Genomic DNA, 19,630 nt, shown 5'->3' with positions numbered 1-19,630 from the left:
GAAGGCAACAGGGTGAAAGCCCTGAGCCCACAGCAGGAAACCTGCATCTGCCCCCCCACTTGTCCCACAGACTCTGCATGAGTGGCAGCCAGGGCTTGGGGGCTGTGGGCCCTGGCCCTGCTCCCATGGCCCCAGCAGCTGTGAGGTGCGGCTCACATACATTGAGCTGCAAACATGGCCAACCCTAGCAAATAGGTTAAGAACCAGTGTGTTAGGGAGTGAGGAAAAAGAGTATAGATACTCTTCACCAGCAAAGCTCCTGAAAGCTGTGCTTCAGCAGCAAGATTGCTTTTGTTGTGAACTCACTCCTACCCTGATAAAACTATACCAAAAACTTAAATGGACAAGCTGCACCAGCCAAGGGACTCATGGTGATTATACCTTATGTTACTTGGTGATGCAGTTTAACAGCTGCAACAAAAGCAGTCTTGCTGCTGAAGCATACCTTTCAGGAGCTTTGCTGGTATAACTATCTATACTTACCTTTTCCTTATCCCTTTTTTTTAAACCTCCCTCACTCCCATAGTGGCTTTCAGCAAACTTTTGTACAGACCTATATTAAATTACACTTTGCCACTGACCTTGGTCCAGAGGTGCTTTTTTTTCTTTCTTTTAATGAATTGAACACAGGATGAAGTTCCTCAACCTGTAGTTTGTTTGCTTGCAAAAAGTCTAGCATTCTTATATTCAAGAGTAAAGAAAAATAAGAGGTGGTGGTATGCTTCATTTGAATGTCAGGTATTTTTGTCTTGTAATGGTGTAACCTGTAAATTGCATTTCTTCAAATAGATGATGGTTAAACTCTAACCTTTTTGAGAATTCTGTTCATGTATGGCAGTTACTCTGCAAATAAGTAAACTTTTGTAATGTTAAAGCAGGGATAAGAATAAGAGCACAGTCACAAATTAATGTTGCATCAGGTAGGTGTTTCATGGTATGGTGCTGTTACTTCCCTGTGTACTTGGTACACAGGTAAAGGGTTTTAACATAGTTCATTCAATATAGTGGATTACATGTTTTGTTTTAAACCCTAATATAATGTTGTTTTTACATTTTAAGAGTGTGTGTGGTATTTTTTTATAAGAAAAACACCAAAATAGCATCTTGATTTAAGAGCACATTGAGACTTGCTCCCCATACCAGGAGATGCAAAGAGCAAACGGTATATGGAGAGAGGATCAAGAATGCTTGGACAATTAAAGGGATAGTGTTCTTCACACTGTTTTTCTGTACTTTCTAGCTAGGAATCTTTTGCCAGTATAAATATACAAGTGTACCTACATGAACTAATTATTAAATAGAAACAAAAAAGCTTCCAAATATGGGCACTCTGACATGATGTAAATGTAACTGTCAGTGCTAGGTTTCATGCCAGCATAGTTGGTATAAAATCTCACACCTGACCAAATACCTGTAACAGCACAGCTTGAGAAGTGTGGACAGTAGATTAATAGTCTGCTTTATTGGAAAGTTGCATATCTTGGTGGCAGAATCGGCAGAGAGGAGTTGCACACGTGACATGGTTCATTCTGATCCTGTATGTAGAGGCCATCGGAAGGTCATATAGGCAAATATGCAGTTGAGGAGAGAGGTGTGAACCGTTGAAATAAATGTGCAGGATATACGTTGGGTAATAAGGGAGATTGTATTTGTATTTATGTAAGATTGATGACATTTCAGAAAGGTAACCAATAATCCTGTGTTCTTAGTGCTAATATATGAGAAGTTTTGATTTTTCTAGCACTGCTTCTGATCTACAAAATGGGATAAACATAATGCTGAGAGCTGAGGCTTGTTTTCACTCTAATGCAGAAATGTATTCCATTTCTGGGCTAAAATATTTAAAGAGAGATTCTGCCTTCATCTACAGCTTCATACCTCCAACTGATTTAGATGGGAGTTGTCTGGAAGCAACTTGTGTGTCCCATTTTAAATTTTGAGAGCTTAAATTTCCAAACTGTGTTTAAAGTACATTTCAGAAATGCATGCTTAAATTTCCTTTACGTGGGATGAAAATGACCGATCTTACAAAGTTAAGCTAATGGTATCACTGAAGTTTATTTACTAGTTATTTACTTAAGCCTTAGAACCAAACAAAGTTTTTTGGGGTTTTTTTTTTGTAATTAAATCCTCGGACATTATACAGGAAAAAGCCTTGTTATTTTTTTTAATAGTGTTGTGTAATAGTAATTGTTATATAATGTGTTATGCAGGAAGATGAAAAGTTTTTGTCTGAAGTTTTTGCACAGTTAACAGATGAAGCTACAGATGATGACAAACGGTGTGAATTGGTAAGTCTTTTCTTGAGTTTGTTTCTCTTCTGAAACTTTTAACATTTAGAGACTTAGAGCCTGAACACTTGACAAATTTATACCAGTATAATAAGTCTGGAGAGAGAATGTACAGCCCTATAAGTGGTAGTTACTTGAGCCTGGTTAGAATTAATTCAGGAAAAACAAAGGGATAAAGTTATACTGGGGTAGGTGTCTGTCTGTTTCTGTCCAGGAAGACTGTTTGTCTTGAGCAAACAGCTGCACATTAGAGGTATTTTACAAGGTTAGGTTCCCTAACCCACTTGTTAAGATAAAAGATTTGGAAGTAACTGGGGGTGCATAGAGCCTCAGCAAACCACTGCATAGGACTGCTGAGGTGCTCCAGCTGTCTGCTCTGGCTTTTATTTCAAAGCTTGTCACTTCACTGAACTGGCTTACCTCTTATTAGAACAAAATGTCTTAGTTAAGATAAGAACTGTCTCGCTTTCATTATGTGCATACACACACATGCGCACGTGCACACACTCTCCTCACCTGATATATATGCAACTTGCTGGGAAGCAGAGAAAAATGTAGAACAACAAAAAGTCAAGTGTCAGGCAAACAATGTCAAGCAAGCTAATACAAGCAAAGAAATGGGAGGGGGGGAAAAGCAAGCTCCTCATCTTACACACATGTACACAGTCTCTCCTTTTTTTTCCTCCCATGTCTTTGCCTGTATTATTATCTTGCTTGACATTTTATTCTTGTACATTTTTCTCTGCTACCAAGTTTCCCTTGCCTAGTTGTATAGTTCAACTGTCCAGTTGTAGCTGGTCCACAAACTGCCAGAATCTTTTAATTGAAACATGGTATTTCTGCTTCTGTTAATGAAATATGATGTATAACTTTCTGCTACATAAGTAAGTGTAGACCATAGGACAGCATGTCTCCCATGTATTATACTAATACGCAAACTCTGTCCGTTAAAACTTTTTTTTCCCTCCACATGGGGTTTACAAAAACTGAACAGCAATGGAAATTTTGCTCTTCTGGTCTTGCATTTTTCTGTGTTACCACAACATATTTGTAAAAAAAATAAATAATATGCATCTTCCTGATTCTGTAAATATTCTTCCATAAGTGAAATATTGAGCCCATGTGCTTGCAGTTTTTATTTTCATTTTTGTGAATTTTCTATTAATCAGTAAGTATACTGAGTAGTACACGAGTGTTTTGCTTTTAGCAAGGAGACATAGAGCATGCACATGACATTGTTTTGCAAAATTTATCATTTTGATTATTGGGCAGTGGTGCACAATTTCTTGTCAGGTAATTAAACGTAAGGTTCAGCTTTGTTCTGTCCTGCCTTTTATTGTTACTACCAATAAATGGCAAATTACTCTGTTCAGTCTTGTATACTTTTATTTGCTATAGTGTAATTTTTTTAATGTATTTCTTTGATTTATTTCAGGTTAACTTTTTCAAGGAATTTTGTGCATTTTCTCAGACATTACAACCCCAGAACAGAGACGCATTTTTTAAAACTTTGGCAAAGTTGGGAATTCTTCCCGCTCTTGAAATTGTAATGGTAAGTAAAACCTTCCAACAGTCTTAAAAATGGGTGGGGAGAGCACTGATTTTGAGTAAACAAATCTGACACTTTGGTACAGATTTTTGGATGCACTGAGCAAATTCAACATACTCATTTCATTTCTGAAATCCAAGTCATCTCAAGCTCAGCACTCAAAAATGGTGACCTTTGAAAATGTTGGATATAATTTAAAAAAATTAACCTGTCCGGTGGTATGGTCAGCTGTTAGTGTTTTGGTTTTGATGATGGAGCAAGGATTTAAAATGCCATTGGTTCATAGTATTTAGTCTTTCGTGTGTTCTTTCTTGGGTGCCAAAATGGCCTTGCTAGATCATGGAAACTGCTAGTTTTGAGCTCAGCTAGAGCTTGGAAACGTGATACGTATAGGTCTGGAAAGATGGGGGTGCCAGCTTTACATGTTTAATCTGTGGGAAGTTGGAGATGTTGAAGCATAAATATCCTGCCAAGTTCTTTTCTTTTGCATTAGTTGTAGCTGTCGTTATCATAAAAATGCATCTGAGTATTCTAAATCTCAGTGCTGTAAAGCAGGGGTGGCCAACCTGCAACATGCACTGCAAGTGGCACAGGCAGACTTTGTGTTGCATGCAGCAGATTAGGGAGGAGACAAACAGCACAGTGACAGAGCAGAGAAGCAGATTGGGCAGGGAAGGGGGATTGGAGTGGTATCAAAGGTAGGGATGGAGGTGCAGGGGCTAATTTGTGGCAACCCTGCCAAAAAGTTGTCCCTGCCCCCCTTGCCCCATTGTAAAGTACCAGGCTTTTCTCATTTCGTCAGATCATATCAACTGATGTCTTTTGAACACATCACAATTAATATAGCAGGAATCTTAATCTCATGGCCTTTCAAAACTATAATGCACTTTAACAGAGCAGTACAAATATTTCCAGGCCTAAGCTTGTTTGTTTCGTTTCAAAACCTTGAGTTGTGGACCAATTACAAGAACGAGGAGGTGTAATATTTTTTGAAGAAAATTGTTGTATATGAAAAAACTGGAAAATAGCTGTATGCGATTTTTTTTTTAAAATGTATTTGTAAACCTCTTTATTGAGTGCCTGACACCAAATTAATTCAATTAGAGTAATGAGTATAAAATATTAGTAGGGACTGACCTAATTTGTGAGGGCTTTTCCCTGATTTTGAAGGCAGAGCACAGGCCCAGGCAGCTGTTACAGGTGAAACGTGGTGCTGTACCTCTGACTGAGGGGCCCCAGTGGCCCCACCCCTTACTACTGATTGTCTGCTGGGCCTGCCAGTTGTGTGACCCTGCCCCTCACTGTTGATTGGCTGCGAGGACTTTCCATCATGCATCCACAGCCCTCGCAGTTAGATGTGCACCGATATAGTGGTGCCGTATCAGATCAGCACCAATAAAGGGGAAGTTAACATTATCTGCTATCAGCTTTTTTTGCCTGGTGTAGCTAGCTAATAATGTACCGATAAGTATGATATGCCTTACCCCTTCTGGCTAGAGCCCCCATTCGCCACATCTGTGCATGCTGCCAGGCAGTGTGGAGAGCAACACCCTGAAGGTAAGTCTGTGAAGGGGAAGGGGCGTGGGGGGGGCAGATTAAGACCCCCATGTTGAGGGAGGGTGTGGAGCAGGGGCTTGGGCTGGGTTAGGGTGATGACTGGGACCCTGGGGGAGTGGGACGAGAGCTGAGCAGGGCAATAATGGAGACATGTTGCTCGCTCTGGGCTCGGGGCTCTTTGCCCTTCTGCCTTTGCCCCAGGAACCATGCACTCACTACACACCCCCTGTCCATCCAGCAGCAGTGGCAAGCTGTGCATCCCACTTCTGGATAGGCACACAGCGAGTGTGTGGTTCCCAGGGCAAAAACAGCAAACAAAGAGCCTTGAGCCCAGAGTGGGGAACCTACCTCTGCTCTTTGCCCAGCTCGGCTCCACTCTGGTTAAGTGTCCCAGTGCTTGAAAATGGTGGCAGTGGCATTTGAACTAGCTCATTCGATGAACTTTAGTTCAAGCACCCCGTCAACATTTTTAAGTGCTGGGACTCTGGACAAGCTACCTGTGGCAGTGTCCTGTTCCCTTGGGGTCCCATTCACACCCTTGCCCCACTCCTTTCCTCACCATAGGGGCCTCGATCCTTTCCCCCTCTCTTTCCCCCTCCCCCCAGCCCCTTTCCCCATAGACTTATCTGCAGGGAGCTGCTCTCCACACTGCCTGGCTACGTTCCTGTAAATCGGCTTTCAGATCGATATTAGGCAGTATGCCTGGTGAATAACCGACTAGTGGTATCGGCCAAGAAAATCTTTATTGGTGCATCCTTACTTGCAGCCAATCAGCAGCAAGGGGCAAGGGCAGCAGCCAGGCAGCACTCCCACCCCCTCCCCCCCACTTCCTTTCCCAGCAAGTTGCCTCAGCGCTCAATGAGGTGTTTGGAGGTGGGGAAGGTGCGGGCACGGGGCAGGGGTTTTCCACAGATTTCATGGGCATTGCCTGGATTTTATGGAATCCATGAAATGGCAAATTTGGTAGGTCCCTAAATATTAGTAACCAGATACTATGGTTTCTAGAACCACATCGGTTTTTGTCTACTGCTTTTCTGTTTTATGGCCACAAAATGTACCAGTGGTACTCAGCTTTCCAACCCCATGAGCCTGATGAATGGGTTAGGGCCAGTCTGCGGGCCAGGGCCAGTGTTCAGCTGGCATTCTGTGTCTGGTCATGGAGCGCCGCGTTCTGCAGGCTTGTGTTAACTGGCCTGCAGAGGCACTCTCTGAGTTTGTGAATTTGCCAGTGAGGGATTGGTGGCAGTGTTAATTGCCACAACTCCAGGAGCCAAAGTCACAGCAGTTAACAGTGCCCTTGCACCCCCCACCACCAAATTTCCAGACCTGTGGGGATCACTTCAGGCTGGAGAGTTGAGCACCACTGCAATATATACAGATCTTCACTAGCTTTCTCAATAATGGTGAGAGTTTTCTTGGGGAAAAAAAAAAAAATACAAAAACCAGACTATATTATATAGGCACAATTATATTTCACTGGGAATTTTGATGTTGTCATAGCATGCTATCCTACTTCACATAGTTTATCTGTAATAAAGTGATCTTATTTTTATTAGGGTATGGACGATTTGCAAGTTAGATCTGCTGCTACGGATATATTTTCTTATCTAGTAGAATTTAGTCCATCAATGGTCAGAGAATTTGTAATGCAAGAAGCTCAACAGAGTGATGATGTAAGTAAGAATCTTCCAAACTTTAGAAACATATATATGTAGACTATATTTGTGAAAAGAATACTTCATCATTTCTAAATTTGAGAACTCAGTTTTTTAAGTCAGATATAATTTTTTTAAGTGCTAAACAGTTCTTAGCAGGAAGAAAGCTGACAGCTGTGTGCTAATTACTACTAACAGGGTGAGGATGATGGGAACGCACACACTCTGCATTCTGCCATAAATGTTTGAGTTGCTAGGTGAAATTCAGGGTCAGTGCTAGCTTTCATGATAAAACTGCCTTGGGATAGATTTAAAGGTCAGTGTACTTGTATGTAAATAAGGAAATGGAGGAAAACTTGGATTTCAAGTTGCATTTTATGGAAAAGCCCAAATACAGATCTGACAGAAATGCTTAGTTAAGTCACCCAAGCAACATTAACTCTGCCTTCTAGAGACAGATGGGGGACGATGGGAGGGAGAGATGAAAATTAAATGACTTTAAATTTATTTGCACCTCTGAGAATTGATCTGTTTCTTTCCTTCCACATTTCAAATTCAATGTTTGAAATAATGTGATTTGTTGACTTTTAAAGCTTGCATTTAAAAAATTAAGGGCAGCAGCAAGAAAGCAAAAAAACTCCATCTGTATAGTAAAAAAGAATCTATCTGTATCTCACTAGATTACTGAAAGCTTGTGTATAATTGGCATACTTTGTTTGCAGGATATCCTTCTCATCAATGTAGTCATTGAACAAATGATCTGTGATACTGATCCTGAACTTGGAGGTGCTGTTCAGTTAATGGGGCTCTTACGTACTCTGATTGATCCAGAGAATATGTTGGCCACAGCTAATGTAAGAAAATGCAAAGGGGTAAAGACACTTTACTGTCTAAACAACTTTACAAGGACTCTAAATAATTATTTAGCAGAAAGATATAAAAAGGGAAAGTTTTTTTTGGTGTGTTCCCCCCGCCCCATTATCTTGCCTGTCACTTTTATATTTTTTATTGTCTTGACTAAAATATTTGCTAACCAAGTATATCCAATATGACATCTGAATTGTTAGCTATACAGAGAAATAGTTTGAATGACACCAATTATAGTGGCATTAAAATAGTCCTGGCTCCTGCTGCCTCTGACTTGCATTAAATTATGGAAAATGAGTTCTATAATGTGGCACCTCTGCAAAAGAGTGTTTTTAATAATTGCAGTTACAACTTTGTATAATCATTTTTTGTGATAAAATTTAGCATATGGGAATATTTAGTCAGGTACGTGCTTTGTTTTTGTTGTCATCAGTGAGTAAGTACTCAGTATGTGCACATATACCTTCAATTAGTATTCCATTCATGCCAGAGTTTATTGCTCTTGAGCACAGCATTTACATGTGAACCCTGGACTATAGCACACTGAGCCAGGTTGGAGCAGCCCGGGCTGGCAGAGGGCCCAGGGACTCAGCCTGCCAGCACTGGGGCAGCTCCACCCAGGCTCATCGTGCTACGGAGGGGCTGGCTGGAATATAAGGGTGTTATGCTGTGGGGTAGCTGGCGGGTAGTCCCCACACTGCAGCACCCTCGTGCCCCAGCCAGCCCCGGTCACTACACACGCAGGTCAGCAAATGCAACTACTCCGCTGTAGGAAAGTGCTTGTTCCGGACAGTGTTATCCTGCAGCAGAGTTAGTTAATTTACTGCGACCTAATACAGACACACATGTAGATGGTGACACTTTACTGCAAAGCCGCTTAGTCAGCTCTGCAGTGTAGGTGCACCCAGTATTTCTTAATTTGCTTTAGAATTTTGCCCAGAATGTTGATGGTTCCTTTCAGCCTAAATATTAAGTCCAAATATTCTGTGGAATAATAACGTACAAACTGTAGGTCTCCAAGATTTTAAAAATATATTAGACTTCGCTGGTTTATGGTAGGCAGCTATTATTTCTTAAAAGAAGGAATCTTATTAAGTAAGTTCAGTGATAGATATATGCAAAGATGAGCACAAAATTGTACAAAGGGTACTTGCAGGGTATTGTGAGACACTATATTGCTGCTTTTAGAAGGGCACAAAATTAATACCAGTATTTAATAAATAAATACTTGTTTCAGAAAACAGAGAAAAGTGAATTTCTCAATTTCTTCTACAACCATTGTATGCATGTTCTTACTGCACCACTTCTGGCTAATACTTCAGAAGACAAATGTGAAAAAGGTAAGATTAAATAATAGTTTTGCTTTTTATTCTGTTTTGATATCAGTTGAAAATATGAGCTGTAAAGTAACTGATTTCTGTTGTGACACGGGAGTATTGTTGATGAAGACCTGCCATCTCTAAGGTGAAAAGCACTTTAGGTGATAGCAAAAATATCTGTAGCTCAAGGATTTTCCAAAATTATTTTGATAATTTACTGCTTTGAATAGTAGTAAAAAAAAACAGCAGATCCAGCTTTGATGCAGTTTTGTCCATGTGAGTGTACAGCAGCAAAGCTGTATTCTTATCAATTTGTAGTATTAAGTGTTTTTTCTTAGTAGCTTTCAAAACCACGTAAGTGTTTTTGATATGCAGCAATATTCGTCTGGCTTCACAGGAGCTTTCACCACTTCCTAACTTCTTGTCACTTGCCAAAAGCTACTTGATCCCAGTGTGCCATTATAATAACTGGTACACGTTCCAGAGACTCATTTTTACACTGTTAATTTCCACTGGGGTAGAAATACTGTAAGTCAAAGATGATTTGCTTTTTTGTATGAATCATAACTTAAAGCTCTTCTTTACATTTTTTTTTTTTTTTTTTAAAGTCTTGGATTAAAACAAAAAATAGTGAAATGCCACATAAAATAATAGCTTTGTTACAGAGGGAGAGCAGGGCAGACAGCTAATGAGTGCTCTTGTGTACACCCAACCGTCCTTCAGAATTGGAGAACTGCATAGGGTCTGGAGATAACCTTGCATGCTACTTGGTCTTTAGGGGTTTTCCACAGACAGCTGAGAACATGGGAGAGGGCTGGCTGGTGTTTTACCCTGTTCTCCCCCATCCCCTTCTCAGAGACTGGGGAGCACTGTCACACTACTTCAGGAAGCGCTTCAGAGATGTTCCTCATTTCTTGAAGGTCTTTTTTTTTTAAGCACTGCTTTAGCTGTGCATGTTGGTATAGTTGCTCTTCAGAGCACTTCAAATAAAATGTGTCTAGGGGAGGGGCAGGCAAAGTCTGGCCCATGGACCAAATCAGGCCCATAGCAGACTCCATTTCCCAGCATCCCGTGCCTGCATTGCTGTGGCCAGTTGCCATGGAGACCCCAGGAGCAGCACTGGCCCTGGCAGTGCCCTGCTAGGGTTTCCATGGAGACTAGCCTCAGCAGTACTGGTGGGGTGGGTGGCTGGGTGGGGAGCTGCTCCAGGGCTGGGATCTGGTGGCAGTAACCATCCGGGCCAGAGGCAGGGCAGAGTTGCAATCTGCTGCTCGCACACCACAGGCAGGGGCATGCAGGCAGTGCCATCTCTGGACCATGCTGTCACCGCCACAGAGCCCCAGCCCTGGAGCATTCCCCACTCAGCTGTGTGCCTTGCCAGCTCTGCTTGGGCCAGTCTCCATGGAAACCTTGGTCCCACTGTTCCTGGGTCTCCATGGAAACTGGCCACAGCAACGTGGGGAGGAGCCACCATTTTGCTCACCCCTAGTGTAGGGCCTTTGTCTCTGAGATGCTTTACAAACTGAAATGCATCTTTGTGCAATTTATAATCCCTCCTTTAATGGCTGGAAAGGCTGTGTATCAGATAAGTTTTGCTGCTGGCTAAAATAATGGTGTCACATTTTATTGAGAATATCTCACTGAATTGGTTAGCAGGTATTCTTTAACTACTTAATGCATATTCTGTTTTGTTCTATGTAGCATTCATTGTAGAAGTGTCAGTTGAGAAATTTTAGATGAGTACTATTTTGTTGGGAATTCACTGTATTCCCAAATGTTAAATCTTGTAAGCATTCAGTTAAAATATAAGATTTGTAATTTGAAAAGATCATACAGAAATTGTGCCTAATATGTTACTATTAGACTGTTTTCTGTATAAGTTCTTAAACTTTTTTTTTTATTATACTGTCAGTTGATTAAAGCTAATAAAATTATTTGTCTGTGGTATTAAATAGACCCTTTTTGAAAATGTCTGTTGACTTTTGTTTATCAGATGCTGTAGTCGGGTCCAACAAAAGTAACACAATTTGTCCTGGTAAGTGCGGGTCTTTATATTTTGTAGATTGCTCCCCAAAATGTTACCTATGTAAAGGAGAATATTCAACATAGGGTACTTCTAGTATGAATCAGAAAAGGGATGTCAGGTAGGTCCACTGTTATATTATTAAATAACCCTTAAGAGCTTAGATTTAAAAATCCTGTTTCTTCTCAGCCACCAGAGAAACAAGAAAGCTTCATTTTCTTTTTACTTTGCCTCATACCTCTTTTCAATATTGTTTTCTTTCTGTATCAAGATGAAGTGCTCTCATTGCAAGATCAGATCATTTGTATTTTGAAATTTAAGGAAGAAACTCCTGTGAGATGTTATAGATTCATCTTTTCCCAAAGCTTAATCCAGTGCTGATGTTCAGTACTGCAGATAAAATGACCCCTGACACTCATGTTAATAGCTCAGGTATGGATGCACATAATGCTTAGACTAGTTTAAATCTGAAGCAGACAGACATGTAAGCCTGTCTAAACTGGTTTGAAGTGACTCATGTGTACCTGGAAAATCAAACGCTTGAATTGGTTCACTCTGAACAAGGTCACCCTTATGGTTCATAAGATGGAAGGGACCTCAAGATAATCTAGTCCAACTGAGGATTGAACCTGCAACCTTGATGTTATTTGGCTCCATGTTGTAACCAACTGAGCTACGTGGCCTTACATATGGACTCTAAGCATTCTGTGTTACATGTCTACCACACCCTCAGATTATGTTTGTTACAGACTTGAAGCTGCTAATAAGACCCTCAGGATAAAAGGAGGATGAGTATACAATCTTCGAGGAGTCTAGAGTGTCAAGGGGTTTACCAGAATTTCAAACACATAGCTCCAGCTTCTTGGGAAAAATCTTGTTAAATTGTCTCTAAAAACACCCCTCCTTGTGTATCCATTTAGGCTTTTGTCTTGACCTATTTTTCTGACCTCTCTGGGAGGTAATTCAACTTGCAATTAAAGTTCAGTTGGCCAAAATTGAGCTTTTGTTCACACTGAATTTTCTCTTCAATTCTCATAGTAAGAATTGGATGTGGCATGATATTAATTGAATGTGGGCTCTGTTTCTGACACAGCACACTAGAAAACTTCTTAGCCAACCTTTTGAGGAACTTCACCTAAGTTGCTGCTTAGAAGACTAGTCTGGACTTGTTTTTTCTCTGATTTAGTCTGCATTCTCTTGTGCAAGTTAAATCGTTCTTTGATTTTCCCCCAGTAGGAATATGGAGTTTTTTCATGTCTTCATAAAGGCTTAATTTTCAAGTTTAGGTCACTTGTCTTTTCAGTTGTGCTCAAGAGGTAGATCTCCACTGCTATATTTTATTCCAAGGCAAAGATATCAAACAGATTTTTCACTCTCCAGTACTTAAGCGAGGCATAAATTAGACAGCTAGAATGATCCATTGAAAAATCAAATTATGTAAATAAATCCATAGTCATTTGAGCTCTTAATAATGAGACTGCTTTGTCATGTGTTGCGAGTGCATTGAAAAGTTTTCAAAATTTAGATTCCTGATTCAGTTAGTTTTTTCTTATAGATAATTATCAAACAGCACAGCTGCTCGCCTTAATTTTGGAACTGCTCACCTTTTGTGTGGAACACCATACGTATCACATCAAGAACTATATTATGAACAAAGATTTGTTAAGAAGAGTGTTGGTCTTGATGAATTCAAAACACACGTTTTTGGCTTTATGTAAGTAACAGTGACAATGTACTTTCATTTCAAGATTGTCTATATTTCTACTACTGAAATATTTTCTCTTTGTGTTGCTCAAAATGTGCAGAATTTGTATACAATTTTATAATTGGTATCTTGCAATGATACTATCTTAATCTTTGTTAAAGCAGCATTGTCAAGAAATATGAATTTGAAATGAGACATGATTTTGTAGTTCATAGAAGTGTATCAGTAAAAATCTGAAAGGACCAAAGTCTTCCAGTCCAACAGAAAAGGCAAAAAAGCAGTTGTGTTGGATAAGTGTACCCAATGTTGCTTAATTATTGAAAAAGGCAAAAGTGGGACAGGTCCCTGGTTACATTACTGAAATGTGTGGTTGGAAGATGGGTTGGTCATTTGTTCCCAACTCTGAAATTATTATGTCAGCTCTGTATGTGAGATTAAGAGTTATCTATCCTCTAATATTTACCGTCATTTAAATGGGAATATCTTTGCATCAGCATTGCAACACTAGAGGAACATCTCTTTCTGTTGATGTGAAATTAAATAAAAATTACCAGACATTTGTATAACAAGCTACATAGGGAATGATATACCAAGTTCACATCTTAAAGCCAGCCAGCAATGAGAACAAAAATGAATTGCAGGCCTTATCCTCGGAGGCTGGACAGACAAAACTTTCATAGTCGTGTGTGTGTGTGTGTGTGTGTGTGTGTGTGTGTGTGTGTGTGTGTGTATAAAAATAAATAAAAATATAAAAAAAAAAGTACTTGCACAGAGAACACAAACCTGTGGTGGGGTAAATTTGCCTAATCCGGCAGTGGGAATTATCTCTGAAAAAATCGGGTAAAATTCTAGGAGTGAAAGCTACATCTGTTGGGTTTAATCTGTGTCCATCCTATTTGTCAAAGGCAAGCAACAGATAATAGCTGCATATTATGTTGAGGTACTTTGGGGATAGATAGCTGCACCATCTCTGTTGTTCATAGTGTAATTTACTTTCTTACAGACATGTCTCAGAATATTATGCACACCTTATTTTTGAAAGGCAGAATGAAAAAAAAAATGTTTTCCAGAGTTATAGCTGCATAGATGAGGGACAGAACTTAAGCTTCAGGTGACTTGCCTTCCCTTTCCTTTTTATCTAAACTTTTGACACCCTAGCTGAAGATTGTTCTTCATGGGTGGATCATTGATTTTGGAAAGAACTTCCAGGGCTGTGAAACAGGAAGGGAGAGATCAGAGCAGCTAGCTAGCAGACAGCAACATTGCAAAATTAGTGGAACATCAAGACCATTAAAAATGAGACAGTTAACACCCATGGGAAGAAGAACAATAAAGCATTAAGTAAATCGACTCCTTCAGCATATCTGGTATTAATATTCAGGCAGCTACACTCTAGAGCAGTGGTTCTCAACCTTCTTTTGTAAACATCCATGCCCAGTCCCAACCCAATGCCTCTCACTCCTGACCTGCTGCCCCCAGTGTGGAGGGCAAGGGGTGGGTGTGTGGGGTAGGGGGGCTCCAAGCAGTCCTAAGCAGGCTGAAACCCTGCCAGCCTGTAACGGAAAAGCCACGGGTTTCCACGATTTTCACCTTTAAAAGAGAATCCGTTTTTAAAGTTTGTTCATCACCCTTTCATATATTTTTACAACCCATTTTTGGGTCATGACCCACAGGTTGAGAAACGCTGCTCTAAAGCAGAAATCAAAACAGGGTGCTTCTATTCCTGACAGAAAATCAGCTTCCCCTAGCTTTCAGGATCTACTTTTGGAGAAAAAGGTTTATGTTGTATGTGAAAAAAGATGGTAAATTTATATCACTGGGTATGCTCCTCTGTCTAGGGCCTCAAATGTACTAAAGATTATTGCTGGTGTATGGAAGTAACTGGATGAGTTGTGTTGGTTTGCGTGCACAAGGAATGCAAACCAAAGTGTTTTCCTAATAGGAAAAAGACAGTTGGTAGATGCTGATTTTGAACCAGTCAGAAAATGTTCAGTACCCTTTTGTTGTTGATCTGCCCTTTGCTTTGGCTTGTTATGAAGTCTGTGGAATTTTTGTTAATATGAGAATATGGACCCCAAATTATTGTACTGCTGTGAAACATTTTTCTAATAACTTTTTTTTAACTTTAGGTGCTCTTCGTTTCATGAGGAGGATAATTGGCCTAAAGGATGAATTTTATAACCGCTATATCACCAAGGGAAACTTGTTTGAGCCAGTCATAAATGCTCTTTTGGATAATGGAACTAGGTACAATCTGCTGAACTCTGCTGTAATTGAGCTGTTTGAATTCATTAGAGTGGTAAGTTAAATCAGGTCTTTAAAACAGTTTCAGGTATAGCACAATGTTACATGTTAACACAAAATGTGGATAACGCACATCACGAAGGTTATAGCTCTGACAAATTTCAAAGTTAATGATTGGTCACAAAATAGCATTGTTCGTCCATGTGTTTGAGTATTATTGTCTCATAATATTGGTTGGTCATCCATATTTGGATTGAAGATGGTATATAAACAAAACAGTAGTGTCTAAAAGGCTGAAAACATAATAGTCTGTTTATCTGAACTAGAAGTACTTTGTAATAGTGTTGACAAGGATCTCTGGTCTAGCAAGAAAAGAGGGTTGATTTTAGTTTTTGTAACCCATTCCTATTAAATGGGTATCCAAGTTTATACATTTTTAGTGATGGAGTGAAAATAGCATAAGTGATGCACCCATCAGTCAGCTGCCTGGTGTAATAATTGCTATTTTGGGGGGTAAATGTAATTTGGTACTAATACATCTAGAGGTTTTTTGGAGTTTTTAAATGTCTGTTGTTAGATGGAAATATAAGTATCTATTTGTGCTTTTTGACCAGATGGGGCATACATTAAAGGCCTTCCACTCGCCCATAGGCATTCCTGGCAATCCTATGTGTGAGGAGGAGAGAGAAGGCTGTTACTTGCCTCATTTGGGGCTGTTGTTTTACTCATGGCCAGTACCTGGTGGTGAGTAATTGAAAATTCTTGATTGGAAGCCAAAATGGGCAAGTTCCAGCCTCTCAAACTAGTTTGTCTTGCAGATAGTGCCCCAAAATGTTAGAGACCACAGCTATTGGACCCAATTCCAAAGAGCTGAGCTAGGATGGTATAAGTTACCTGGTGAGCAAGTGGATGTAAATAGGACTGAAGGAGTCTAACATGGTATCATTTGTATGCTCAAAAAATTAAAATTGGGTTGCCCACTTTAGTTTCCTTCCCAAAACCTAATTAAATGGATGGTCCTTGCTGTTCACCCTGAAGATCAACAAAGTAAAGCAGACTGTTTCTGACCTAGGAAGCAGACTGTTTCTGACCTAGGAAGTCTCGCATGAAAATAGGTCTCGGTGTTGTGGGTGAAAAGAGGCAGCTAACAGCAGTAGTCCCAAGCAGCTAGCAGTACCCGTCAGAAACTGGTCGTATTTAGAATTTTTCACTAATTCGGGGAGCATGTTTAGCCCCAGTGCTGAAAACCTGGAACTGGCGAACAGCCTCCCTGAAAATCACCACAGACTAGAGGAGTGTTAATTTTTAGACCAGCTGGTCATGCTCAGCATGCCTTCAGAGGAGAAACAGAATGGAGACAGTATTAGTGGAAGCAGGACCAGCAAACTAGCTGTGCTGTTTGGGGAGAGAAGAGGCATCGTAGGAACACCTGGGATGGCTTATTTGGTATGAATGCCTTCAGGATATACACATCTCTTAGTAAGTGTAGGAGCGTTTTGTGAGTAGAAGACTGGCTTCTGCATCCTTGCTGTAGCTACCGCTCTTGTACGTGGGGTTTTCAAACAATTCAAACTTAAATGCTTTGGCTGCATCCAAACAAATGTGGACGTGCAGTATGTAGTACAGTACACACCTCTGTGCAGGGCCATACACTGCACATGCAGGTGTCCCCCCTATTGCTGCCTTGCAGTGTGGGGGGCTTTAAAACCCATGCAAAAAAAAATCAGGGTGGTGCACATGGCAGCAACATGCACTGCCCAAAACTGGAGCCTGGCCAGTCGGAGCCATGCTCCATCTGCCAACCAGGCTCCCAGGTCTGGGAGTGCTGCAGGTCCCCAGGGCCCCCAAGACCCAGGGTAAGGCTGCTGGGGCCAGCAGAGTGGCAGGGCAGTAGCAGTGGCACAAGCTGTCCCCAGGAAATAAACATCCGTGCTCATCTGGACACAGCCTTTGAGTGTGGAGAGACGCAACAGCTGAACTGCGTCAGCACGTCACTTACTGCTTGGGAACTACCGGTTCTTGCCCCTTACTACGAACCCAAAAGATTACTGTATTTGTTTGCATATAAGGGCGTGTTCCCACCCCACCCCCTGAATTCAACTTCCGGGAGGAGGCCAGCAGCTAGGCTACAACTCCAATTCAAGTTGGCATCACAACTGCTGCTCCCCATCACCACCCCCTCACTGCCTCTCCTCCACCTTAGCCCCCTGCCACTTACGTTTCTGTCACTGCTCTGACTCCAGCTGGGCCCTGCTCTGGCATGGAGCATGTGTGGCCTCCTAGCACCTCCCTGGCTGTGCATCAGCAGTGGCAGCAGCTCTGTCCCTGGCTCCGAGGAGGGAGGGAGGGAGGGAAGATGGGAAGGAGGACCAGATTCCAAGGGATACAGGCCCCAGGCTGAGAGGGAGGGGGAGGTGGGGCAGGCAGCAGGGGAGAGTAATTGTGGGGTAGGATGAGTAGGAAGCAAGAGGAGGCAGCCTGCTTGACTACCTCTGTCCCCCTGCTGCTGCTTGCCCTACTACAGTGGTGGGAGGAGACAAATTTTCCATGTCTGGAAGGGTTGTTTTAAATTTATTTTAAAATGTACATGTCTCGAATCTAGTTATTGGGGGTGCATGGATGTCTTAAATTCAGGGTCATCTTGGATTTGGGTGAATACAGTATATACAAAATTAAGTTTTTATCCCCAGTTTATTTGTTTTTGCTTTTTATTTTTCACATAAAGGGCATGAAAGGCAATAGATGCATCCCTCCACAAATTCATATTGATACCACAAAGGGGAATGGGGCAGGAAGTTAGAAATAAGCACTATATTAATCCAAAGGTTATCCTTCTGTTTATGTTTAAATAAGCAGAAATGTTTGTAAAGATTGATTTCCTTCCCCACCCCCATGAAGAGGAACTTCAAATAGCATCCTCAGCTGTCTCTTAGAGTAATTTCCCTTCCCTTCCCTCCCCATTTTGGGAAAGGAGTTGATAATTGTAGTAAAATGCTCTTAGCTTTCATGAAAAGCTTTGATCTTTTACATCTTAACAATTTAAATATTGTTTTGTGCTTATGCAGGAAGATATCAAGTCACTTATTGCACATATAGTTGAAAACTTTTATAATGCACTTGAATCCATTGAATACGTTCAGACATTCAAGGGACTGAAGACTAAATATGAACAAGAAAAAGACAGACAGAATCAGAAGTTGAACAGGTATTGTATTGTTCATATATCTTGAGGCTAAAATTATTGTAATATCCCTCACTGCTCTTCCTAGAGGATTTCTCAAACTAGTTGTATTGTATGTTCGGTGACTTAATATTTCATGTTCTTATTTCCACACAACATGACTGTACAATATTGGGATTTGTAGAGCTTGTCATGTTAAATAATTAATTCTTGGATGAGGGTTGGAAGAATTCTTTTTCTTGTTGAAAATTTGCAGAAATACAAAAGAAACTGAACGAAGCTACATTTTTTGGCTGTTCTTAGGACACAGCAATATGTACCTGTATAACATAACTAGGAATAGGTTTTTTAAAATCATTACAAGAATTTGGAAAAGGTGAGTAGAATTCTCTGTGAAACTTTTGTCATGCAGATTCAAATTTACTTTTTGGTGCTTTGTTTGGATTTTTATTTATTGATTTATATTAGTGCCTAGAAAGAGGACACTGGGACTTAATTAAGTGAATTATGCTGGATTGTCTTCACTATTTATCTTAAGGCACCAGAAACTTTCCATTAAGCTAATTAAGTTTGCTGTTGTTTGGATGAGGGGGCGTTAATCTATATTATGTTAATGAGACATGGGTGTTTTGGGTTTTTGAGTTTGTGAACCACCGACAGAACTTGAGTCATTTTGTGGTATTTCTTACAGTGTTCCATCTATATTGCGGAGCAACAGATTTCGCAGAGATGCAAGAGCTTTAGAGGAGGATGAGGAAATGTGGTTCAATGAAGATGAAGAGGAAGAAGGTGAAGCTGTTGTACCTCCAGTTGAGAAATCAAAACCAGAGGATGATTTTCCAGATAGTTATGAAAAATTTATGGAAACTAAAAAAGGTATTTCTAATTTCAGATCTACACAAATGAAAATTCTAATCATTGTATATTGTGTGATTGGTCCCTCTGTGGACTGTCTTGTGTTAACACATTAGCAGTTTCCTTCTTTGAATCCTAAGGAGTGATCTGTATTCTCATCAGTAAATTAACTGTAAGTTTGTAGTGTGAACTGAAGTTGCTATTACCTTCTTAACAAACCCTTTTGATTGTACACGTTTATTTTGGCTTGACCTACCATATTTATTTGCATATGCACACTCCCAAATAAGACATGTTCCTTGTTATGGGAAGACAGCATGGAGAAAGATACTTCCAGAGCCTTTCCTGCCATGCCACCAGTTCAAAGCCCCTTCTTCACTGTCA

At 40.5% G+C, this 19,630-nt stretch overlaps 1 protein-coding gene across 2 annotated transcripts in view; it reads left to right on the top strand.

Annotated features, from left to right (window-relative positions):
- Positions 1-19,630, top strand: part of PPP4R3B (protein phosphatase 4 regulatory subunit 3B) — a 44,190-nt gene that overhangs the window by 17,809 nt on the left and 6,751 nt on the right. The window contains exons 5-14 of one of the 2 annotated variants that reach the window (XM_090049788.1): positions 2,214-2,291; positions 3,727-3,843; positions 6,954-7,070; positions 7,775-7,924; positions 9,157-9,259; positions 11,232-11,273; positions 12,817-12,975; positions 15,096-15,265; positions 18,276-18,415; positions 19,083-19,267. In XM_090049788.1, the coding sequence (XP_089905914.1) occupies positions 2,214-2,291; positions 3,727-3,843; positions 6,954-7,070; positions 7,775-7,924; positions 9,157-9,259; positions 11,232-11,273; positions 12,817-12,975; positions 15,096-15,265; positions 18,276-18,415; positions 19,083-19,267 (1,261 nt within the window). The remainder of the gene's footprint in view (positions 1-2,213; positions 2,292-3,726; positions 3,844-6,953; positions 7,071-7,774; positions 7,925-9,156; positions 9,260-11,231; positions 11,274-12,816; positions 12,976-15,095; positions 15,266-18,275; positions 18,416-19,082; positions 19,268-19,630) is intronic. The other variant, XM_090049793.1, reaches the window with a different exon arrangement.

The sequence above is a fragment of the Crocodylus siamensis genome, chromosome 1, assembly GCF_052110815.1.
Source record: "Crocodylus siamensis isolate JL-2025a chromosome 1, ASM5211081v1, whole genome shotgun sequence".
Lineage (NCBI taxonomy): Eukaryota > Metazoa > Chordata > Crocodylia > Crocodylidae > Crocodylus > Crocodylus siamensis.
This window is presented reverse-complemented; position numbering and strand designations above follow the sequence as displayed.